Consider the following 26,809-nt stretch of genomic DNA (forward strand, 5'->3'; position numbering starts at 1 on the left):
CTTTCAAATATAAATTGTAATCTTGAATGGAATGAATTAAACAATTTGAAGATTGTATTTGCTGCAATAGAAGAAAGAATCATGTCATCGATATATTTACAGTAGATTGATACCGGAAAAATAATAATCGCAAAGATCTCGTACTCTTCAATTCCTGCATTATCAAGTTCGCGATAATAAATGACAAAGAAGAGGCCATATTCCAAAGTTATATTAATAGATGATTATATTAAGAATATGAAAGAAGTATATTCAAACTAATTGAAATTCCACTAACTGAACTGTGTCTATGAATTCATTTTTATAGAAATATCATATTCATTTGAGATAAATTATCATTTATTGAAATACATTACAAAAATGCATTCAATCGCCAAATTAATGGAAACAGTCGTAAAACAGTCGTAAAAAAGATGTTATGTTCAAAACAATTAAAATAATTTTCATTGTCTATTTATGCCTCTGTTAAATTCTCAATTAATTTAAAAGAAATCCATTTTTAGAAAACTATTGTTTTAAAATATTACATAAAGTATGACATTTCTTTTAGTATATTCAATCTATATTAATATATTTTAAACATTAATTTTTAACATATTAATAATTTTATACATCTTAAATTTGTCTCGTTATGCTTTGTATATATCATATCTAAGACCATAATGTATATCCTATTATTTTTTTATTTATTAATAGAAGAGAAATGGATACTATGGTCATTTGTAATATCTTCGTTATTAGACAAGTTCTAGTAATCATTATTTATAAAATCATTTGTTTAGCAGCTTGCTGTTATGCAATGACGCTAATACGCTAGTACACAATAATCAACATTTGTTATAAGGCATTTTTATTTTCAAGCAATTTTTCTAAAGTATACTTTAACATTCAATTACACTTACTTTCTCATTTTTTTTTAAATTAAATTTCAACGTATTGTCACATGAATATACGTACACTTGAGTATTTTTTTATTATTTAACATTTTATTCAGCTAAATACATTTAGTTATGCAAAGTTAAACAATAACATAATATTTTATTAATGAGGTCCTCTAAGCGTGCTGGTAATATGTTTATTTTCGAGATTTTTGTATTAAAATAATTCTTCGATTATAATTTAAGTTCAAGTTAAAAATGCAGTTTGTCTGTAATCTCTTTTCTAATTGAAGTAAATCAGTATCTATTTCTGTTTATTTTATAAAGCTTTGCGGTTATATCGTTTTTTCTAACAGTTTATTTTAAACATATAATTATTATTTAAAGTGTATAATTTATTTTAAATTATATATTTATTTATATTGATATTTTTTAATATTGATTTTTATATTAATATTTTTATATTGATTTTATTGATATTTACATTTATTTATTGTAGTTTATTTTAAAATAAAAATAATATATAATAATTTTATGATAAAATATGTGTCTGTGTCTCTTTTAAATAAAATTAAATTTCTAAATTTATTTTTATAACTCAAATTATCACTCCTGTTCTTTTTCGACCCATTATGTATGTCATTACATTTTTATAAATAATATCCAAATAATATCCAATGCAATAAATATTTCAACTTTGAATCTAGAACCTATTGAATAACATTTTGATGAATATGATCGTTAAGTTTTCAATTTAAAATATTGACTATTAACAAAGTTATTGTACAAAACGTAAATGGATGGCCATAATATCACTTTTTCCTCTATTATTTATATAAATATATATATGTATGAGTTATTATTATTTCATATATTTAGGAAACATTGGACTAATAAATATATTACAATATTAATTTTATCATTTTATAATCAACGTACCATTTTCTCCTTATTGTATTAAATAATATTTACTGATTAAACCAATGTATACACATACACATACCACTGATTTTATTTTTCATAACCATTGTTTCCTGCAGTTCAATATTATTGATTAAAATAGTTAATATTACTAAGTTATTTTTTAACTCCCATTTCCACCCACTAGATTAATTTTGATTGCGGTTCAACTTATCCTTTATCTTTCTCTCTCTCTCTCTCACTTTTGATTCATAGAATTATATATATATATATATATATATATATATAAATGAAAAGTAAATTTAATCAAGAACATTGTTAATTATTAGTAACTATTCATTATTTTTCAGTGACGATAAACTAATTCTATTCTAAAGAGTGAAATCAGTCGTTTAACCAATTCGACACACTACCATAAATTGAAATATTTTCTGCATTTTTTTTTTTAAATATCGATTAAAGCTACGCCAAACTTTTCTTTGAAACTTTAAGCGAGTTTTTTTAACTCATTGATTTTTAATTGATTGATGAATCGCAAGTACAACTTTGCTTCATAAAAAAGTAGGATTCGCGCAGAAACGCGATTGATCGATAATCGATGAAAAAAAACTCGCCTTTTGTGAATATATCGCAAATTAGAAAAAGAAAAAGACAGACCTTTTTGTCGATCTGCCTGATTCCTCGCGCTCGTCGAAGGTAAGTGGAAGAATCGAGCATTTTGACGAGCTCCCCTAGACAAAAGGCTTGCGATCGGAAGCGCATATTCCCGCCGGATCTCGGAGGCTCCACGCGAGAGGGCGCTCGCGCCGCGTCGTCCACCTGAGATTCCAAGAATTTATCCGGTGGCGATCGATGCGAATGACGGAGGGCGGCCAAGGACCGATCCACCGGCGCGGGATCGATGCGAAGATGTCGCACGGCAATTTGCTGCAGGGATACAATTGTAAGTAACGCGAATTACACCTCGATCCTCGCCGTTTCCTCTCGGCGACGGGCCGCGGATCCGCGAGCGGACGCGTCGCGCGTGTGACCCATATGAAAAATGAGCTCTGATAATGGCGGCTTTCGTTTATTTGACGCCAGACAAAAAACAAGCCGAGAGATCTGCCGGGAGAGCCGAGCCGCGAATCGCGACGTGCCGTGTCACCTCGAGAGGATCGGTGCTCGCGTGTTCTGAGAAGAAAAAAAAGGCCGTTTTCCTCCTGTAGTAGAGTAGGAATTACTCGGTGAATAAAAGAACGCGTTGTATCTTTCCGCGAACGAATTGTGCGTTGCTGGATTCCTGGCTTGCGGATTCTCGGAATCGTCGCTGCTTCCTGCAGAATGTCGTCGTACGCTTCCTTTCCCGACTATGATGGCGTTATTTGGCGTTGCGAGTTAAAGTTTGTGTACGCAGCAATGCCTGGGAATCGCAAATTGCGGCAAAAAATGTCAGAGTAAAATGCTCTGGAAAATAATACTAAATATTTATGTTAGTGAATCATAAATAATAGGATTAAATATTATGTTAAAAGTAAAATATGTTCTATTTTTTTTATATACATTATGTAGTAATAGAAATAGATTTGCAGATTGCAGACAACGGCTAGATTAATTATATTAGATCATATTCTCTTTGTTTCGTGAGCTTTGATTTTAATTAACAGATATTTCGATAGAGCATTAGTTATTTTAGGTAAATATGCGGTATAACGTCCTCCTCTGATTTTTTTTGTAATTTTGTAAATTTATATATTTTCGTATTATACATAGAATATTCTGAGAAGAAAAATCGTCTCTCAAGTCTCGAGTTTTTTTTTTTTTTTATTTCAAAGCTTTTTTATATTTGAATTTTAATTCACATAAAAAGAGTGAAAAAGATATAAATTTTGAATCACAAAGCATTCTCTTATAATTTAAATTATATAAGAAAATAATGTATATGTTTGTAATTAATTAAAACAAAATATGCAGCTAATTATCTTATCATTAATATTTTAATTTATTAACATCAAAAACCTTTAAAAGTAAAAGAAAACTTGTGTGATGATTTTCCTTCTCAGAATATATTCTACGCATAAAAATACACAAATTTACAAAATTACAGCAAAACTGGAGTAGAGAGTGTTATACTGCATATTTATCAAATATTATGTTAAAAATACATTAAGAATATATTCCATTTTTTAAATATATTATAAATAATGGAAACAGATTGTAATTGGCATATGACAATGGAAGATTAATTGTATCAGATTATATTCTCTTTGTTTGTTTCATCGGCTTTAATTTTTAATTAATAGATATTGCAATAGATTTAGTATTAATTATTTTATATTTTAATCTAACAATGGTTGTGAATATAATTATCCATTTCTTCGTTAATAGCTGCGTTTGTTAATGCAAAATTTAATTCATAAAACTAATGTCGATAGTATGTATATATATATATATATATATATATATATACACTATATATATATATATATATATATATATATATATATATATATATATGAAATATCTTATTGCATAATTTATGAAACTGAAACTCTGAGACGGATGTAATATCGATATTACACGATGTAATATCGTTGCGTTTATCAAGCTGCACGTGTGATACCTGTATGATACGATTGTATCGCATTATTTCGGTTGAGATATTATTCACCGATTAAGAGACAGTTCAATGGAGTCCCCCCCTTCCCCCTCCTCCAGAGAATTTTGGACAAAGTAGTAACAAAAGCAGAAAGAGATTTTCGATTTTTCCGAATAATATCGAAAGTGTATTTCTTTCCGAGCGAGAAAACATCGACATTGTCGAGAATGAAGGATCATTTTGTAGTATTTTTACTCTGCTTTGTTGAATTGTAAATTTTATCGACTATATATATATATATATATATATATATATATATATATATATATTGTTGCTAAAACTTCAGTGATAAAAATTAGATAGATTTTTTAAAAAGATAACTTTTTCAAAATATGGGTTACATAGATTGTGTATTCATACTTGGGTATAAAAAATAATAAAGTGCAAATTTGCGGAATAAGTAAATTTGTTTTAAAATACCAAACGTGCTTTTTACGAGCGATACGAAGGACCCAACATACCGTAATTATTTTTAAGACTCCTGCTGGTTCACTGCAACCATCTTGGATTATGATGTTAGAAGCGAGAAAATACGACGAAAATTCGTGTAAAATAAATTAAAGTAGAAACGTTTTTCGATAAAATAACATTTTTTACTTAAGAACACACTGATAAAACTCTTCTTTTAGTCATAAAAATATAAAACTCCTCTTTTAGTCATAAAAATTAAATTAAATTGTGACTCTGCCCTTAATTAGACATATTTTTCACTTTTAAATATGTAATTATTTATTGATTATCAGAAAAAGAGTTTTCGGTATATTTTACAAGTCTGTTTTATTGAGTGCAAATGTGATTTTATTAAAAAACATTTCTATTTTAATATATTTTGCAAGAATTTTCATCATGTGTTTTCTCGCTTCTGACATAATTCAAGATGGCTGTAGTAAACCAGCAGGAGTCTTAGATAAGACAACGATTTCTCCATGAAATGTGCTTTCAACTTCAGGGGAAACTCAGTATGGCGATCCGCAGGTGCAGTTTCCTCGTCCCATTCCGGATGAAGTTATCAGGTGAGCTTGCAATATTCGCGTAAGTCAATCAATATAAACACAAATGTGAATTATTTCTCTTTAGTATCGGTATATATAAAAAATATATAATTACTGAATTGTATATTTATGTATAAAATATTTTTTTTCTATGACATTTAATTGCTTCACAACATTCAGTTTTGTAGGTAATTTTTTTATACATGTAAATAAAATTGCGATATGTGATTATATGAAAAATGTATGAATATATATGTACATTTGTCGTAATTCCGTTATTAATTCCATTAATTTCTGAAATCAATGTGGTGACTTAGCGTTTACGAGGTTTACGTGAAGGAAGATCCGGCCTCGGAATCGAGAAGTGGCGACGTACCGAGTGTTTCAGGATTAGGATCCAACATCAATCATCATTTGAGCCAAGTAACCAATCCCCACAATTGTTTTATCGATGAGACTTATTTGCGATCGAATGAAATTACTTTTAAGGAAGAATGCGTGGACCTGGATACAAGCATAGGTTCCGAAGTGATCAATATCGACGGCACTGTCACGAAACTCGTCGACAAGGACTCGTTAAGGTACAAAGTAAGTGCCAAAGTAAGGTATCTTAAATATTTGTCGAACTATTAGCGCGGCAAGTTGTTTGCCGAGAGCGAGTGAATATCGTTACAGCAGCAGTTTACATGAAATATTTCACCTGACGGGCGCCGCTCCGTTTATCTAGTTTGCCCCTTTCTTCTTACTTCGAGGAACGTCATTTGCATACGCCCATTTCTATAGTTTTATGCTCCAAGTATTTGCCTATCTACATCGCGATGCATAATTACGGAAATATTGTTGGAAACTGTATTTTTGCTCAGCATAATACAATCCTTAAAATTGTACCAAACTTTCGCGGATATTTTAATTTTACAGCGTTTCTTAATTGCGGTATGTCTTCTGAATTCCTCTGTTTTTTTTTTTTTTTTTTTTTTTATCTTTTTTATCTTATTTTCGTTGGTATTTTAAATTGTTCTTTTCAGATTTTCGAGCAAAGTGTCAGCGTACCGGATAAGAATGTAGTTGTATATTCGCATCCTGTTGCCGAAGGACCTTCGTCCTCCACAACTCGGCTTATTGATAAGGATGATCCGCGATCCAGGTTGCACTTTGTAAAATATTTGAAACGCGATGGAAAGACGCTCAAAATCTGGGAATGCGGTATTTGTATGTAACGCTTTTTGCTGTAGTAACATCTGTATTTATTTTAATTTTTAGAGAAGTTTTTGTAGAATTATTAAACGTTATTTTATATGAATGATAATTGTCGCGTTCTCATATTGGTACCAACTAATATTTGTATCAAAAAACAAGATTTAGAAAAGTGGAATAAAAATAAAAGCAAAACTTTTTTTTTTTCTCATAGAAAATGCGATTTAGATTTCTCATTCGATTTCGCAGCGCAGCGAGTTAATTACTTTTTAATGTCAACTCGAAAGGCCCGAGCTTGTTTTCGTTATAAGAAACTTTCACGTTTAATATTCGAATCAGGTTCAAAAGAGTTCCGCCATCAGTACACTCTGATGAGACATTTGCCGACCCATACCGACGAGAGAAACTTTAAATGCGAGGCTTGCGGCAAGGCTTTCCGACAGTTGTCAACATTGAGTCAGCATAAAGCTATACATAGCGATGCCAGGCCCTATGTATGCGAATTTTGCAAGAAAACGTTTAACAGGTCGGAAACCTTCTCTAGTAACTCTAAATTTTGAATGTGTAAACAATAAAAACAAGTAATAAATCTTGAATATGTATTTATAAAATCGATTTTAAAATAATTCATATTTCAGAGTATCTACGTTAATCTCCCATCGAAAAACACATTCGGAAAACAAACCGCACAAGTGCCACGTGTGCGGTAAAGGATTTCATCAAAAGGGTATAACACGCACGAAATATAAATTACACGCTGATCTGTTATCTCGCATCGGCAAATTCCTTCCGAGAAAATTTCCGATTATCATAAAACCTTCCTTCTCTCTTTCCCCCCCCCCCTTAGATTTATTTTATATTAATATCTGGTGAATTTACTACGTACTTTCGTGTATAAATGTGCGAACCGCATTGTCCAAAAATTTGGCAATTAATGTTCCTTGCAGGCAATCTGCGAAACCACGTGTTTACGCACACGAACGAGCGACCGTACAAATGCGAGTTATGCGGCAAGGGTTTCAATCAGATGTCGAATTTGGTCTGTCACAAGGTAAAAGCGCACGCACACGCCGATAAGATGCAATATTCGTGCGGAGTCTGTGGAAAGGAGTTTCCACGCAGGTTCGCTTTGCGTTCGCACGAGGAGCACAAGCACGGTGTTAAATATCGAAGCACGGGCAGCACACAATCAACCGTGAACGAGACCAATGCCGGCAAAAGGTAAGAAAATGATTGCGACATTAATTATAATTATGTGCAATGCGTATAATAAATACATAAACGTTCTAAAAAAATCGTTGGAATTTGTCTGCCATCCCTGAATATCCACAGAATGCGAATAGTAAATTCCAAACTCATTTAATTAAAAATATTGATTCCTCTGGATTATCATTGGTATTTTTATTGGATATAAAAGGGAAGATATCGCAAAAAGAGATAAATTGAAGGCAGAAATTAGTTATAATTTCACAGATTGAATTCCTATAAAAGAGATCTCTCTTAATTAGTTTATTTTCCGCAGAGGCTAGGGATGTTCAAAGCGTTTATGCATTTAATTATTATTTCACACAAAATTGATTTAATTACAGATATTTCAGCGTATGATTATATAATTATGCATTTTCAGCAAAAATGTTAGGATCATTCAGTTATACAATGGCGATCGGAATCAAACAAGCGAGACCAAAGAGAAAGATTATTTTGGCTCGGTTAGTATATATTTGATTTACGAGATATACAAGGAATTATGGATTTTGTAATTAGCTTTGCGCTCCTGTTTCATGAAAGTCGGATTTGATGGACAGCATTGTGATAGACAAAATCGATACAAAAGCAATGGAAATGGCATTGCTCCAGGGACAGACTCCTTTTGCTCTTTATAAACCCGCAAAAGGTATACCGGTACTCGTTAAAATTTCGCCAACTGCGAGTAATAAGCACGTAAGTATTCTTATATGTTGTCAACATAAATCATCGCAAGTTATGTTTTTAGAGAAAAAAAAAAAAACAGGTAAGCTCGCAAATTATTTGGGTTATTTAAAAAATCGCGAGTAAAATAATGTAATATATATTTATATATGTTTGTCATGAATGGAATACATGAATTTATGCATAACTACGAAACGTCAGAGTTACAGTGAAGTTAATTAAAAATTTTTTGTTAATATAGCTTATATTTTTACTTCATGAAGCTTTAGTTAACATTGCAAGAAAGTTATTAAAAGACATATTCAAATTACAGCAAGCAGATTTCGCGAGAGTATTTGTTTAGTTTATTTTGTCATTGGTAATCCCGACAGGTTTCTCTTAAATTTAATCTGTTACAATAGGATCGGTACAAGTGATTGTTTAGACCTTTTAATTGAGTGTTAATATTTATTAATACTTGGCTATTCGACATTCATATAAATGTTTGATAATTATGTGTTATTTATCATAAAGATACTTACACCTGCGACTGCCGAGGATTTGAGAATGGCAGGAAAAATAACTCTGAATTCTATCGAGACTTCGGATACTGACAGCAATAAGGCTGTTCAGGTGAAAGTACCAGTAGTTGCTACTGTAATACAGAATATCGAATCCGATGGAAAATCTAGCTTTGTCATTGAGCCTCCTGGTGCAGAAGAGGAGCAAGGTAAGCTCTCTCGTCAATCTTGCAAGACGAGGCAAAGAAGCAGATGCGCTCCTTTCTTTAATCTATCGTCGCCAGATGATCTGGTGACGGCGTTGGACTCGCAGTTCTCTCCATCTATGCTTAATCGCAACGAGCCGGACCGGCAAAATTGCCCAAACTCAACTACGTCGATAGGCGAGTGTAACGAGTTACTGGAGCTGGCTGCGCAAGGTGGAATACAGTTCGTTCGCGCCATGGAGGATGGTCGTTACGAGGTAATGTAGAAACGATTACCACATTGTACGTATGAAACTGTGTTAGCGCTCGTAGCAGTTCGGTAACAGTCACGTTTTGGGAACGGAATGATATCCCTTGTTGGAACTTTTAAAATAACTTTCTCTAGGATTTAATCCAATTATTTTTGCTACTATTATTTCTGTATTATTTTCGCGGTTTTACAAAATTCAAGATTAAATATCTGCGATAATCTGTGATAATCAATGCCTCGAATCCGATCGATGCCAATTGTAATAAATTTAAGAGACAATATTATTGTGGAAATTTAATGTAAAAACACGAATCCGGAGGTACAACGTCGCTTTTCGACATCTTTATCTCCGGGTAGACGACGTACTTTTCTTCACGCAGACCCGGCATTACGGCATCGACGTCTTTTCGATCGACTTTTCGACTTACGGTACGCGCGACACATTCCGAGTATTCACGTCAGGCGCCTTCATTCCTTTACATAGAGTTCTCTATTTAGAGAACTGCTGCGTTGCCGCATTTGCGAAACGTGCTTGTGTAACGTTCTTATAGGAATATATAGCGTTCGCTGGAATTTATCTTTGGCGCTTCTTCAAATTAGCTTTAGAAATCCGATTAATTTTAACATTTATATCGATAGGACTCTATATATTACAAGAATCTTAATTAAATCCTAATTTCCATCCTAATTTTCTGAAGTAACTTTGGAAGACTAATTAATTCCCATTGGCAACATTTAGATTGGTAGATGAACCCTATTTAAAATTTTATGTATTTTATTCTTCTCTATTTTCAAATTATCTTCTATGTAATTATATAAATATAATAAAATGTATTTTTTAATCATATTTTCTTTTGCATATTTTCGCACACAATTCGCTTTATCGTAGTAAATTATTCCGATCATGACGAAGCTTTAAACAGTTCAATGCCCTTATACACTCGCATTATGACTACAGGTCATGACGAACAGCGAGGCCCGCGACTTAATGGTGCAGAATTCCCACGACGTAACGATTCTTGACGGCGAACAGGCGGACGCCATCAATCTCGCGAATATACGCAATAACAGTGAAGTCATCATTGGCGACAATGATAATCAGATCATGGTGCTGGAATCCGATCAGAAGCCCAGCAGTATGTCAATGGACAACATTGAAATTCTCGAAGATAAAGATATTAGAATTCTTGACACTAAAAACTTAGACGATCGTTTCGTGGATGGCATGACATTCTTCTCCCAGGCGAAAATCGACGACCTCTTGCTGGGTTCCAAATCGCTGGCTATCGATGGCGATAGCGCTCTTGCCGGGCACGACGATGGTAGGTCAATTGGCGTCTTAATAGCATAATTTACAAAAGTCCCTTAAACATTCACACAGGATTATTGCAAGTTTTAAGTAAGTTAGAGCTGGCTTTAATTTGAATAATTTAGATAATTAGTATAATTAATTAAAAAATTAAGTTGATCTAAGGTGACGATAATAAAAACGGACGATATATATAAATTTATGATTTCACTGAGTCTCTTGAGGTGTTGGGAATCAGTTCTAAAATAGTTGCGTCTTCATAATTATTGTCAATGGCATGATTCTAGCAATGACTGTGCCGTCGAGCCAGCAGGACCTAACGAGCATCTTGGGTCATCCCTCGAACCTATCTACCAACTCGCAGTCCTCGTTATCGTCTATGTTAATGAAGAACCATCCGCAATTGTCACTGCTGAGTGAGACGCTACCGTATCTGAAGAGCAGTCAGAGCTTTACGGAAGATCTAAATATTCTCGGTGTCTCCCCTATGGAAGATCATCATGCGGAATACGATTCAAAGATGAAGTTACCCTCGGTGTTTGACGACGACTGCGATACGGGCTTAATACCTTTCGGTCAATCGGATATGAAGATGCTCGACTCTGGAAGTCAATGCATGAAGGTACAAACACTTGAACATCGTTGGGAATATTTTTACGTTTACGTTTATAACGAATTTTGCAGTCTTTTAGCGACAAATTCTGTTTGCCACCTCCGAAGATGTATCCCGGTCTAAACGAGGTGAAGATTTTGGGACCGAAAAATCATAGTCATGAGTTGATAACTCCACATTATCAAGATTCTAGATTTCTCAGTCCTTACGAGCAGTTTCTCAAGAATGTTACTATGCAGAACATTTGCGTATCTAATATCGCCGACGCATCCGAGGGATGTAAAAAGGAAGTGAAGATACTTGGTAAAAAGCTCGGTACTGGCATTATCACTACGACCGAAGAAGGTGATATCGTTAAAGTTCTTGATGAAAAGCCTAAATTTGTAAGTGATATATATTTTTTTCTTCTAATTAATCTTTTAAAACACAAGTATTTAAAGTTATTTAAAGTTTAAAACATAGTATATCATCATAAATGTCATATTTATCGCTAATAATTTACAAATGATGACTGAAAGCGGACTCTTGGATAAAGATTCAATTAAGATTTAACGAGTGTTCTATTTTTCCAATGAGACATTTTTTTTTTTTAATTGCAGGAAAGCACGCTGGATCTCTGCGATAATGTTTTGCAACAATGTGCGACCATGTCGCCGAGACGGTTACATCGGCAACCACCGATGGAGAATGATGCGGATAACTTTTTGCTCCAAGTAAACACTTTTCACAATAATTATTATATGAGCGACGAAAAAGAGAATATTTCTCCGATATGCAGGCTGGCAGCCCCTGCTCGGATTTTCTGAATTTCGGTAATCGCCTTGCCGGTAAGGACTTGTCGCCCGATGGCCACATCGATAGAAGTCAAAAGGATGATCACGGGGACAGTTTTACATCCGGAGAAATGTTGGATCTGGATTGACGAAACGCGATAGTAGACGAAGTGGACTCTTATAGGAGTTATTCGTTGTTTTGTGTCACTATTCGTCTGGAAATGTTCCAGTGGAATTCGTGCGTTGCTTCGATTCTATTCGGTGCGTACAGAGAAGTGGAAGGTGATACACGAATGAAAATAATTAAATTATGCAATGAAAAAGCAGGTGCGTCTTTTTGGCATTTTTATAGTTTTTCGTTCTATAAAAGATTGCACTAATTTAAATCTACTATAAATCAAATTTTTATTTACGCATTTTTTTTGCAAATTTTATCGTTAAACAATAAGTGACATTACGTGGAAATTGTGCTATCCAATATTTTTGAGAACATACAATTGACTTGTGACTAACAGTTGAATGAAATATCTATCAAAAAATATGAATATTATATTTTTTAATAAATTGCAAATATATATCTTATGAAATATGCTTGTAAATCGAAATAACTAATATCTCAGATATTCAATTTCATTGATTTTTATATATGATTCTTGAATTACGCCATATTACTTTCGAGTTTTCTACATTGATTTATGTAATACGATTGTATAAATCTCTAGTATTTTATATTCAGATTTGAATGTTAAAAAATAAAGTGTATAAATAGAAGTCCCTTTTCCCGAGCTTGCCTTTTATTCGACAAAAACAAAGGATGGTTATATCCGTTAGCATGGGGGAGAAAAATCATCCCAGCATTGCTGTTTTTAATAAATACGTGGGATAGAGAGATACGAAAGACTGCGGTATCCCGATACGAAGGTTATTTAGATTTATTCGCGAATTCTTGACTCGGCAATATTTTCTCCGCGTACACGTGCCAATACCAATAGGTGGAGTGGTTAATACTGTCTGCCCTGGCATCCATCCTTGCTACTTGATAGTCAGCTCCCATTCGGAACCGCACCGTCTTATATAGTAACCCGTACAAGCAACCTGATTTCCGTAATTTGTAGAATTTAAAATTAACATGAAAAACAAATCAATTAGTGATTTATTGACAATAGACTCTTGTGCGCAAAATTGTTCATAGATATAATTAATATATTTTAATAGCGATATACTATGTAATTAAAAAAAAATAATATTTGATTGTATCTCTGAATAATCGCCAAATTTTGGTCCTTTTTTTTTATGTCACATTTCGTCGTGTGAAAATGTATGGTAAATTTATAAATCTACAAGGGCAGTAATATTGGTATTGGTACGTAAGCCTCGGTATATCTATCGAGTGATATCTTATGGTCGGACTTAGCATTTATCTTCACTACTTGATAGTCAGCTCGTAGAAACCTCTCTACATTTAGATAACGCACGAAAGACTAGTAATATAATATCTCGGGGAAGGCACAAGATCGAAACAAGCGTGATAAATTATGAAAGAAGTAATATTGCCTTTTCGTGTATCGATAAAGCAATGTAGCGTTTTCTGATGTAAAATGTTCGGCATCTTTTCTTTCGACGCGATCTCTTTGGTCAAGTTGAAATCGTTTTTTCTCCCTCAAAGATTTTATAGAATATTATTATCCATCATGGGGTAATATTGATCGACTATTATTATTGTTATATGATATGAGAGAGATTATTCATTTTCCATTCCAGGTATTTTTACTGAAACTCGATAAAAGGGACGTTATAAACTTAAATCAATTTTCTTCGTAAAATCTTTCTTCGTAAAATAGATAAAATTGGTGGGAGTAGCAAATTAATAAAATTCTGACGCAAATCCGACGGCGACACACTGCTGCTTACGAACGCGACGTCATGTGCGCGAGCAAACGTGTCGGAAAATTTACTTTCCTCCCGCAAAGCCGGCAACCCGTCGTCGTCGCAGCTCGCAAATACGCAAAAATTAAGTTGTAAAAGTCGCTCCGAATCGCTCGCGCTTTCCAGCCACGTCTGCCGCGAGGTAGAGCGAATCCCACGGAAATTCCATTCGTTCTTTCCTTTCCTCCTTCCCCCATCGTGTCGTCTCCTCCCGTCATTCCCAGGTCCTCCCTCTCGGGAGGGAATTCGCGCCTCTTCTCGGCTGCTTTTGCATCGAATTATTTAAAAATGCACCCGACGTACCGAGAAACATCTACTTAACTCGAAGGCACATCCCGCGAGGGGATGTTTCTAACGCGCCGGGAGTACCGTGAGAACAATGGCGTTAACAACGACTCGCTGTCGTTCGACGACACCTCACAAAAGACGAGGAGTTCCGAAGAAAAGCCGACTGGAATGTTTACAACTGTTCTTAATCGATGCTTCCTACGCCGGAGGATTTTCGTCTTTTGAGATCCGCGACGTTACTTTCGTAATATTATCGACTTCTTCATGCTTCCTCAGCAACGTGTAAAATTCTATTTTCCGGAAAAACGTATTCTAAGCGCGTGCGCGCGCGCGATTTATTATCGGATAATCATTTCCAATAAATCCATTTAGGGGTAACGATTTATCGGGCAAAAAGAGAGATCGGCGGGGCAGCGTCGCTGAGGGATAATTGAATTTGGCTCGGTGGGCTAATCGCGTTTTCGTAAAAGAACCGGGCGATGGGAACGGCCCGGAGGATGAGCATTCTTCTGTTTGCTTTATAACGTAATTGCGGCGAGAAAGTATTCTCGCGTTAGATCACTCGGCGCATTATGGCGCCGCGGCAAAGCCCTGTATAAGCGCCCGTCCTTTTCCACCGACGCGAGATTTCTCCCGTGGGTATAACTTTGGTGAGCGAAACGGCCCCGCGGATTATCTGAGGAAGTGCGAAGAGGCTTTTAACTCGGAATAATTTATTTAAAAGCCGAGGCCGAGGGGGAAGCTGGCCGCGAAAGGGGAATCTCCGAAGAAGCAGCCTTAATTAGCACGGACTTTCTTACCGCTGGCAGATTTCGCCTTGATTTTCGCAGATGAAAACCGAGCGATCCGCCCTTCCTTCTTCCCCGCACCTTTTTCCCTTCACCAACCTTTCCTCCCTTTTTTCCTTCCTCCCTTTTTTCCTTCCTTCGCCTACCTCCTCGTATTTCTATCGATACCGTGCGTGCCTCGTTCCACTCAAACGCGTTTGACAATTCGCGACGGAAGAAAAATCCACGTGTTGATTAAATCCCACAAGATTAAGATTGGCGATGCTCAGTCGAACGCGAGATTTAATGTACGGCAGACAAAGTCGAGGTGTAAGTGTAATATGATTTCACTCGATTCCCCGCGAACTTTTTACGTAAAAAAAAAAAAAAAAAAAGAAAAACTATTCCGCATTTATCGCATTAACCGCGGAATCGATTTTGGCCTGATGAAGATTTGATGAAAGTTGTAATCAGAAAGGACTGTTTAACATTGCAGATGAAAAAGTTCAGTTTTTGTAAGTTAAGATTCAAGAGGTGGATAGTATAAGGGTCTTTCTCTCTCTCTCTCTCTCTCTCTCTCTCTCTCTCTCTCTTTCTCTCCCCTCCCACGGTTAATCTCTAGATTTTACTTCGAGAGAAATTTTATTTAACTTCAACGTACAAAAACGCACGACATTAAAAATTCAGAATCCGCAAGTAGTTCTTCCGTCAGTTTTAAAAGTCATTTTATTATATGCGGATTTCATGGATTAGATACCGTTCTCGCTCGCATTTTCACGTTTCGCATTTTTTTCGGGGGGGGGGGAGGCTGGGATGGATGGGGGATGGATGATTCAAAGAGAAGCCCGTCGCAAAAAAGGCTAAACGTGACGTCTGTTGCGCAAGTCTGACGACAACTATTCTTCCTAACAAAGTCAATTGACGTAGGAGCTGCCGTAATGCCGCTGCCGCCTACTTTGGAAAATTTACTTTGAATTTCGCTCCCTCTACGCGAGCTTTTCCTTTCTACTTTCTACTACGGGACATTACGTCGTTCCCATCGTCCGCTCGTGCTGCTCGTGCCCTCGCGAATTACCTCGTCAGGTATTCAGCCCTCATACACAGCCATTTCGCAAATTCGATCTTCCTCGGTGTGCGAGACGCGCGACAAGACCCCTTCGCATTTCGAGCCGCTCGACGGAAGAAAGGAGAAAGAGACGAGCGCGAGTCAGCCGGCGAGTCAGTCGCCATAGTGGCGTAACGTTAAATTAATACCGACTTGCGACATATAAAACTGCGCCCGTCGGTTGATTACCACTGCGCTCTTGGAACGTCGGAGGCTTGATATAAAAGAGATTATACGTGCTAAAAATGATGATATAAAATAGATATTACGTGCTAAAACTTCGTGCTAAGGATCTTGAGATAAACTACTTCCTCAAATGTTTCTTCCTTTTAATTTCACAATGGAATAAATCTATTATTTTCTCTAATATATTTTTTACACTCTGTGATATATCTATCACTAACATTTCCATTCGATAAAAAATTTTTCATATATGTTATATATAATTACATATACGGCGTCATATGTTTATATATATAAAATAAAAATATATAATATATGAAGTGGTGATATATGATTATATATATATATAAATATATATATATATATATATATATATATATATATATATATACATGGCATGTCTAGGATATTTTTTTTAGAGGAAGAGGTTTATATCAATTCTTAATATATAAACAGCAATTTTTTGCATTAATGAAGTGCTTTCTTGAATATTTTAGAACTTAGAATATCTCTTTATTTCTGATTTTGAATGAGAAAAATATTAGGTTTTATAAATCATATTTTTTTTCTGAAAAAATATAAACAAAATTATTAAAATGTATAGATCTTTAATATTGCTATTGTTATTATTATATATAAATTCTGATTATTTTTTTAGAAAAAAGAATTTAAAAATAAATTTAAACAAAAACATAGGAAAGGCTACTGTATGAGAAACATTGCTAAATATTATTAAAAATGTGTAAAATAAAATAAAAAGAAAAAGAGAAATTATGAAAAGATAAATAAGATCATTCAATAAAGTTTACAAAAAATAAACAATAACATAAATAAACAATGCAACTTTTTTTTCTTATACGATTCTTTTTTTAAATCATACAAAATAGCACTATTTGTGTTTTGTAAATTAAATCTTGGCCAGGGGTATCGACTTCGATTGCGAATGCAAAACGTATATTCTGATTTTCGATTAAAAAATCTTGCACATTTATTTCATATGTCGAACACTATCAAAACTCTAACGGAAACTATTTATATAATTGTAACGGGGAAAAAATAACATTTTATATGATAACAAAAAATTTATTCAGAGTCAAAAGTTTGTATTTTAAGTATTTTAAAATTAAAAATAAAAAAATGAATAAGAAATTTCGGACGATTAAAGGATTTGAATTCCCCAAACCATTCTGCCTGCACACGCTCATAATTATATATAAATATATGTATTAATATATAACTATATATAATCATACGTAATTATATATTATTATACTATTTAATTATATATTATACATAATTATTATTATTATGGATCTATTCTATAATTATATATAGAAATTATATATAGAAGAATTATATATAGAAATTTTTATCGAGTAAAGTTTTTTAGAAAGAAATATTCTTTATTTTTTTTCTGTAGAAGAAAATTATTCCTTTTTATCTCCTAATTCATTCAATGAATAAAACTCACCGATGAAAAATATCGGGATCGAAGTGATAGAGTTACGAAGTGATGGAGAACGCTGCGCGTTTACTATTGGATTAGTCGCACGTGCACATTGTATTATACTACTAAAAATCGTTAGGAAGAATTGTACGGAGACGAAAGGAGACAGGGAATCGTTCAGTCGAGCAGAAATTTTCCCAGGATGCTGCCTTTTGTTTTAAAAGGCGGGAGACGCGAACCTGATCTGACCCAATCTGATTTCAGTCTACTCCAAGAACTATCGTGCAGACATAAGGTTTCTTCGCTACGACAGAATAAAAGGAGCATGAGGGAAAAGAAAGAGAGAGAGAGAGGGGGGGGAGGAGAGGGGGAGAGAGAGAGAGAGAGAGAGAGAGAGAGAGAGAGAGAGAGAGAGAGAGAGAGAGAGAGAGAGAGAGAGAGAGAGAGAGAGAGAGAGAGAGAGAGAGAGAGAGCGGAAGAGTGGACCGGAAATGAAGCTGCAACCTTGCTACGACAAATGTTCGCCGTCATTGGCGATAGGGAGTATCTTTTATTGGATTCGATAATTCTCCACTTTTGAAGGATCGATAAAAATAAATATGACGTAAAATAACGCGCGGTTTTTTCCAACTATATTTTTGTTTGAGAAATGGTATTGCTAAACTTGCTCGGATTACGCGTGAATTATGTACGAATATTTCGAATATCTCGAATATCGTTCTGTCGGAAGATGATAACAATCTTTTCTTGAAGGAAATATTATTGCCGTGCTCTTTAAATATTCATCTCTTTGTTAATTTTGCTGACGTTTGATTATACAGTGAATTAAATTCAGGCATTCAGCGGTTTCTCGATTATCATATTTCCCATTTAATATTCCTTACTTCAGTCCTCGTAGAATTTAGATAGAATTTGTCAAATGGATGTTGACGCTTCTTCATTTGGTTCTTATACCGGCTGACCACGGACATTTCTTATTACTCACAATGAAAACTCACTAGAACACGACTCTTTTTGCTGATAACAGAAAACTCAATTTTCTTGAATATTCAATGTTCTTGATTTTGTCGTTACATATACATCACTTTAGGTAAAGAAGCAATAAAAATTCATATTTTTCTACGAGTTGTGTATGGTAAAGATTTCGAAATAATTATCGTAAAATATTTCTGATAGAACGTAATAAATTAAATGCAATTAATTAATGCTATTTGTGTTCCATTTGTCGGTTAATTAAAATTCGATAATATGTCGAGTTACTTTGCCGCTCAGAGGAAATCAGAGATCAATTCTTTTACCAAAAAAAAAAAAATGTAACGTAAAATGTAAGAGGAAGAGTATCGAGCATCGATGTCTCTATCTTTCATCTGGCTCTTTTACATTCTTAAAGCCTCGAAAGTTTTATACGCCTCGATTATAGCGTGCCAGCGGCCTCTCGGCTATCTTGACTCTCGTTGCAGCCTTTTGTGAGGAATATCCGATATATCACGGCGATTCTGCTCAAGCGGCTCTTTACGAGCGCCGCAAAAAAATTTATGGCTCCAAGATGGAATTGGATCGTGCAGTAAGCGTCCGTCGAATGCTGATTACGCATTGCGTTACTTTCGCACACAGTGTCAAGTTCAATCTACGGAAAGAGATACTTTACTCAAAAATACACGCGAGAGTCGCGGTATTTTTCTCGATAATTTTTTTTTTTTTTTTTTTTCACTTCCATTTCGAATTTCACTTTGACAACTCCTGAGATACTCTCGATTGATCCTTCTTCTTCCTATTATGCTTGTTTGTAGTTACGTTCAGGAATCCAATCGTTTTATTAACATCTTATCAACTTTTGATAAAGGGTTACGATGAAGTTTCTGATTTCCCACTTTTCTATGATTTTTATACCTCGGACAACTTTAAGGTGGCTCTATCTTTGTTAATTAAATTTAATTGCTGTAACAATATTTATGTAATATTACTTAATTTCTTTCGATTTATTTTGTTTTTAATAATTATTAAAAACTTAAGAATTATTAGTTATTATTAATACTTATTAATAATTAGTTTGTTTTTTATTTTATGTTTTACGCACTGATGATGATATTGAAGGTCGAAACGTTTGACAATTAGGATGTTTTTTTTTTGTAAAAGTTATTTGTTAAAAATATCTCTAGCAATTACTTAGCTTTGATTCGTATAGTCCATTATCTGTATTCTCGATTTAATTTTTTTTCTCGAGTGTTTCGAGTGAAGTGTGTTTTATGTTTCTTTGGCGAGAAAGAAAAGGCGAAATAAATACATACTCATTTCTATCTGATTAGGCAACATAATCGCTAAAAGCAAAGTAGGTATCATTAAAATTCCATAAAGTGAGGTGATAAGGCCGCGCAGAAATGAAATCTGCACGAAATCTCCCGATGCGCGGCAAATAAAACTACTGGGCGAGGAAGTACCGATAAAATATTCGGAATTATCGAATACCCCCTCCCCTCCCTCGGTTTCGATTCGGGGGTATGAATCTTGGATATTGCTACGGCCCGCCGGGACAATATTATCGAGTAGTTAAATTCAACGGTACAATATATTTCGAGCCAGCCAGCGGCTATTAAGCCCGCGCCGAGCGCGGTGCCGCGGGGCGAATTAATTAATAAAACCCGTTGTTCATTAACTAATTGACCATCGGGCAAAGAGCCTCGCCGAGAGATCTCGTTCCTGACGCGACATTACTATACCCCGACGTGTGTAACACGCGTGATTTAATCATCGCAAGGAAAGTGTCGCGGATCGCGCATCGCGCATATCACAACTCCTTATTCCACGACGTTAAAAATAAAATAAAAGCCTATTTTTATGTTCTATCGCGTGCCTCGCGAGATGTAAAGATAATATACGAACTCACGTGTAAAAGGGGCAAAGCTACATAAGTTCCGCGACAAGAAGTATCACACGAGTATCTTTGTATGAAAATTAAAAAAAAAAAAGAAATATATGTAAATTAGCGAGAGGCCTGTCGTGTTCAGCGTAAAATATTTATATGCGGTTTATTTAAGTGGTCTTTCAAATTTATTTGTAAATGAAAAAAAAAAAAGAAAATTCGTTACTTTCTTATTAAGATTCAACGCGACGTTGTCTGTTAGACACGCTGTTAAGCACGCTACTTATTCGTTTTGGGAACACGTCACGCGCGCTATTTTGGGTCACGAGGTTTTCACGGGAATTATCAGCAGCGACAAGCCGTTTCGCGTCACCACGGAAGAACATTTATATGGTTGTAAGTGGAAAGCCCGCTAACGATCTGCAAACCAATATGTGTAATAGCGCCGGGGCCAGTTGCCGGGACCGTTTCCGCTTTTCAAACATGTTCCGAAACGCAACGGAGCTATCCAATAACATTTACACTCTGCTCATGTGATTGCTCAAGATTTCCAAACTTCGCTAAATACCATCGCGAGGCAGAGCTTCCGTTCCGCAGAGGGGCGACTTTAAACCTCTCTCGTCTCTCTTTCTCTCTCTCTCTCTCTCTCACTCACTCTCTCCATTTAGCCTTGTTTGTCAAATTTGAATTGTATGAATAAATTAAGCGCGCGTTAAAAGCGACTCAAGCAGTTCAATTCGACGACGTTTGAATTTCGCGATCGAGAAAACGCCAGAGATATAATTTCTGCATTTTGCACGCGCGTGTAACAAAGCGCCAAATGCGAAATTGATTTACGGGATAAAATCGAAAATCGGGACGCGTAAATTCGACGAAATAAATAAATCCACAAAAGCAATGTTTAATTCGTCGCTTATTCGCATCGACGGTCAATATATATCAATCTATATATATATATATATATATATATATATCGCGTTCGAACGAACTCGGAAAATTATTAATAGTGATAATCCGGGGGTGTGCGTGTACGTCGCCAGATGGTGAGTTTAATAAGTCAAATTAAATTGGATTAAGAGGAGCTATCCGCACGATGCAGGGTTGAGGATTTTGAATATTATATCAGGAATTTTCTGCAGATCTCTGTGCGGGGGCGGCTATGTAGTAGTCCAGCTACACCGGCCGAAACGGAATGAAATCACAATCTTCAAGAACAAAAGATTATTTCCTCCACAATTGTTACAGCTTCCTTCTAACACGTTTCTAATTAATATACTGACATCTTTTTATTAAACTTTGTATTTAAACGAAGAGATCATTTTATGCCAATTTTAATACCCGTCCCCCCACTTTTTTTTAAAAAAGCCTTGTTGCAACTAGGAATACTTTTTCGATAATCGAATGATTTATTTTTTTGGCATTTGGAAGAATAATTATCGGATAAAAATTATTAAATTGGTAGGATTATAACGTATACGTTAGGTAATATCTACGGTAAGCGGAGTAAAATGAATTTATCAATTCTGTTTTTTTTTTTTTTTTTTTTTTTTACCAACATCATTATTTAATATTAATTTTTTGATGGGAGAAAGATTAAAGAGAAGTTTATTTCAGAAAATTCTTTATGTGCTTAAATAATATCTGCTCCCTCGATCTATATATATATATATCGAGTTCTATAAATATTCAAAATATTTCTGCATGCGCGTAACTCGTAAATATTTTTGAATATAAATCGTAAATGCAGTATTAATTAATTGCGCAAGATTAGGTTGTTTGAGATAAAATGAGTTGACTGTAACATGTGATAATATGCATTCTCTTATTTATTATTAATAATGCGTATTTTGGAGGCATGAAAATAGAGCATGATGACACATGGCCGCGCTGTTATGTATGCGTGTGCACTTTCAGAAGCAGGCATGTAAAACGCGTGCAAACGCGTTGCATATTGTAACGTGGGCGCGTTTACACGGGCAGGGTACAAAATCCTGAAAGCGTAAATTAATTTCATCCATCCCCTCATTATCGACGAGAATCTGCGAGCGAGAGCATAATTTCGCAATTAATATTTACCTTTTTTGCCTCTAATTATATTACGATTTCGTTTCGGTCGCGTATCGCGGAAATTCACACTTCGATAAACCTGTGATACACGTACAACGTATCAATTTCGCAAAAATTAGCTTGTTCGGTTAGTCGAAATTGGAAAAAAAGGAAGGAGACTCATCAATTGGCGTGTTTTCGTTAATTGAATTTTTAGCCGCTTCATTATCAGCGCCAGTTGCTCGCCCGTTGATATTTTTTTCCAATCGCGCTCGTCCGCCCGCGTTTTTCTTCGTTTTATTTTATTTTATTTTTTACTTTTTTTTTTTATTTTTTTTTTTCCACTGTAAACGAACGCGCGCGGTCAGTAATTAAAACATAGAAAGTGGATACGAGTGGAGAATCGCAAGAGGCCCGTGGCCAATGAAATAAAGATATATGAGAGAAAATGTCCGATACCTCTGCATTAATCTCGATTACCTGTCTGTCGGACCTGTCTGTGTTCAAGTATTTTGGAATGTTTCGAAATGAATAATTGTTTGTTTATTAGAAATAATTAGGACACTTGTGAATTTTTAAAACGGAGTTGCCTTTCGCAAATAGCGATCCTAATTCGATTGTCAATAATCATTCTCGATTAAAATATGTGTGTCAAAATCCTCAAGTTTTTTTTTTTTTTTTTTCAGTTTCTTCATTTTGCGACTTTTTAGATTTAACGTTGAATAATTCAACGGCATAATAACGTAATTTAATAATACTTATCGTTCAATGTGAAATCAAACTATCGAATCATCGCGCAATAATTGATCGATGTGTTTGGACAAAAGAAATTTCATTGTAAGGGAAATACGATACACGTTTTCCCGAATTGAGCAATCACCGTAATGTGCGTTACACCATAGACATTGCACAAATACGATGTTAACGCAATGTTGTGTTACGCCGAAGCGGTGCGGCGAATCGTGGCGGCGAAAGCGACGAGAGTCATGCGAATTTATTTTTGCTCAGCCCTCAAATCGATGATCCTTCTCTCATCTCGCCCCCCGTCGATTTCTCCCGCGAGAAATCGATTATCGGGGAAATCGCGCGACGGTGGATTTTTACGCGGAAATATCGCGCGCGGTGTCGTTCGAAGCGCCGTGTGCTCGAATGTGTGAAATTCGCCGGCGGTACGAACAAGGGTGAGATCTCGAGGGCGGCTTGCGGCCGACCCTAGTTTCGATCGTAATCGCGCAACGATACGCCACGGTTGTCCGACCATATCAATCACATCAGAAGCGGCCCAGTCGATTCCGCGCGTTACCACAATAGTGTTTCCACGGGATTATTGCCACGTTATGTCGGTGTGCGCGAATAACACCCGACGCATTTTGACGATACACTTTACTCGCGGCCTGCATGTTCCACAGTAATCCCCCTCGTACCCCCCCCCCTCCCCCGTAACCCATCTTGGGCTTCTCTCTCTCTCTCTCTCTCTCTCTCTCGCACATCGAATAAATAAGTAAATCGCCCATAGGGTTGATTTGACGCCAGGTGTTACTTTTGCCACGCGTTCCTTTAGAAATATCTACGATGATTTCGCCGGATGATTTCCTCTGTCTTGATATTTTTTATTTTCCTTTTTTCGTCAAATTATTTTCAACTAATGACCGTTAATCTTTTCAGTTTCACGTTATGAATGTATAATGATTCAGAAATGATTGATAATGATGATTCATAATGATTCAGAATGTATAATGTTTGTATTAATTTTACAAATTTTCGTATTCGCGAGATGGTGGAAGAGGATTTCCCCTATTGAAAGAGGGGTGGAAAATCTCCGTTGAAAAAAAAAAAAGGGTAGAAGAAGATCTCTTGTTGAAAAATTCCAAAACTTCGAACGGCGAAGCCCCCGTCCATCTTAAATTCTTTACGATGCGAAATAACTTATAACAACGTCGTGGATAAAACACTTCTTCTTTCACCATCCCCTTTCTGCCTGCGCTCGATCGTTGGAATTATTGACGAGCCGCGGATTATATTGAAGGTATGAAAGGGACGAAGACGCTAGGAAAAGGAACGCGTATCCGCGCGGGCAGAGGGGGGGGAGGGGAGCGAAAAAAGGTGCGCCCTTAAAAAATAAACGAGTAAAGACGAGGAGAAAAGGAGGAAGGACGACGCGCACACGCGCGCGCCGATAGAAATGGCGACTGCTTGATACACCGTGCACATCGGATAAATTTTCAATCGGACAAATTCTGAAAGGGTCGCACCCTTCCCCTCCTCTCCGCCTCCTCTCGGTCCCTCGCCAACCCCTGCACACGACCAAGCAAGTTTAAAAATCGATGCAGTCTCGAGGAACCTTCTTCGCCTTCTTCCTCTTGCGTTTCCTTTTCTCTCTCTCTCTCTCTCTCTCTCTCTCTCTCTCTCTCTCTCTCTCGTTTCGATCTCGCGGAGGAGTAAAACCACCCTTGCTTTCCTTTATCGGATCTCCTTTTCTTCGCTTCGTGAATAGGAAAAAAACGTATACCGGCCAAAGATGGTCAGATACGCGTACGAGATAGGCGATATAAACTACAGTTGCGATAAGCATGCCCTCCTCGTCGCTTCAATGGAATTTTTGGTAAACACGATTGGAATTTAGATGCGTATAAAGTTTTCGCTCTCACCTTCATTTTTGCCGGTTTCGGAGGGACGCTTTGATCTCTTCCTCCCTTCCCCGTATGAACCTTAATTTACGTAGCGTGAATTAGATGTTAATAATTAATTTATATAAGTCATAACTCTCGCTATGGGAATTAACAATTCGTTCTGTGGAACTTCCAGCTACACTCGCTATCTCTACAGACCGCGCGGAAGTGCGCGCGTATTATTTTTACCGTCCGTTGCCTCGCGGCCTGGATCTGTATTTTTAATGCCTTCCGGGGGGTACCTTTGGGGGATTTTCCAGTTTGATACATCGCATATGCGCCGCCGAGATCACGAGCCGCAGAATTGCAAATCGAAAATACGTATCCATTTTTTTCTCCGTGCCTTGCCTCGCTCTGGTCCGTACGTGTATCCCTATGTGTGCACGCGCGCGCGCGCGCGCGCGTGTGTGTGTGTGTGTGTGTGTGTGTGTGTGTGTGCACGTGCGCTAAGACGAAGCCCGGAGTATTGAATGTAGTTCGGGGCGCCGAAATTCCGAATGCGGGCCACGTAGACGCTAAAACGCCCCCATGATTCAATTCGCATCAGCCATCCTCCCTCGCCCTCCGTCGCGTCCCGTTCTTTCGATCCTCTCCCCCTCCCCCCTCTCTCCGCCGATCGTTTTCCTCCGCAACCGCCTCTCCGGCGCGCATCTCCGGGAAAGCTCGCGAGTTTCATCCCCGGCGCGAAGACATTCCCGAGCGTGTCAACCCGCTACTTACCCGCGATTGTCTGCTCTCACCCTGCCACACGGCTCTCCTTTCGCCTCCTTCGCGGCGGGAATTTTCCTTTTATGGCCCTTCGCGCGGGGATGCAATTTCTATTTTAGGAGCACCGATCGAATGCATTTAGGCGCCGCGCCGCGCCGCGCCGGAGCCGAGAGGGTGAGCGAGCGCGGGCCAAAAGGGGATGGTGTGTGTGTGTGTGTGTGTGTGTGTGTGTGTGTGTGTGTGTGTGTGTGTGTGTGTGTGTGTGTGTGTGTGTGTGTGTGTGTATGCGCGCGCGAGAGAGAGAGAGAGGACTCACTTCAACTTTCGAGGATCGATATGCGGCAACTCGGACTCGTAAACTATCGCGTATCTACACAGGCGTGCGGCCCTGACACTTTGAAGCCACTCGAAGAAAAGAGGCTTGGAAGCGATGGCGCGCACAACGAATGCGGAGTGACTTAACTCAAACTAAAAATAAGTCGTCGAAAAACGGAAGTTCTTTGCTTGATACATTTATAACTTTACCTCTAGTTCGATACAATCGCAGTATAATTAAATGAAATTAAAATTTTATTAGGGCAAAAAATTTTTCAAATGATGAGCTTCT

General features: G+C 36.4%; 1 protein-coding gene across 4 annotated transcripts; it reads left to right on the plus strand.

Annotated features, from left to right (window-relative positions):
* Positions 1-2,416: 2,416 nt before the first annotated feature.
* LOC105431889 (uncharacterized) lies at positions 2,417-14,016 on the plus strand. 4 transcript variants are annotated; one of them, XM_089081712.1, is made up of 16 exons: positions 2,417-2,742; positions 5,387-5,450; positions 5,747-6,017; positions 6,455-6,638; positions 6,963-7,149; positions 7,262-7,350; positions 7,571-7,844; positions 8,251-8,332; positions 8,412-8,603; positions 9,066-9,261; positions 9,337-9,515; positions 10,467-10,830; positions 11,105-11,439; positions 11,502-11,813; positions 12,030-12,143; positions 12,209-14,016. In XM_089081712.1, the coding sequence occupies exons 1-16, from the start codon at positions 2,652-2,654 to the stop codon at positions 12,350-12,352; spliced, it is 3,078 nt and encodes a 1,025-aa protein (XP_088937838.1). In that variant the 5' UTR covers positions 2,417-2,651; the 3' UTR covers positions 12,353-14,016. The 4 variants fall into 4 exon arrangements, with proteins under 4 accessions (XP_088937838.1, XP_011644677.3, XP_088937837.1 ...); XM_011646375.3 differs by having other exon boundaries at positions 8,412-8,564; positions 12,030-14,016; XM_089081711.1 differs by having other exon boundaries at positions 5,747-5,852; positions 5,919-6,017; positions 8,412-8,564; positions 9,066-9,515; positions 12,030-14,016.
* Positions 14,017-26,809: the final 12,793 nt, after the last annotated feature.

Source organism: Pogonomyrmex barbatus, unplaced genomic scaffold (genome assembly GCF_055798465.1).
Source record: "Pogonomyrmex barbatus isolate J1 unplaced genomic scaffold, ASM5579846v1 scaffold5, whole genome shotgun sequence".
Taxonomy (NCBI): Eukaryota; Metazoa; Arthropoda; class Insecta; order Hymenoptera; family Formicidae; genus Pogonomyrmex; species Pogonomyrmex barbatus.

Coding starts and splice junctions, on each gene's coding strand:
- LOC105431889 (XM_089081712.1), top strand. CDS start 2,652: ATGCGAATGACGGAGGGCGGCCAAGGACCGATCCACCGGCGCGGGATC. Junction 8,333..8,411: donor AGAAAGATTATTTTGGCTCG/GTTAGTATATAT, acceptor GTTTCATGAAAG/TCGGATTTGATGGACAGCAT. Junction 11,814..12,029: donor TTGATGAAAAGCCTAAATTT/GTAAGTGATATA, acceptor TTTTAATTGCAG/GAAAGCACGCTGGATCTCTG.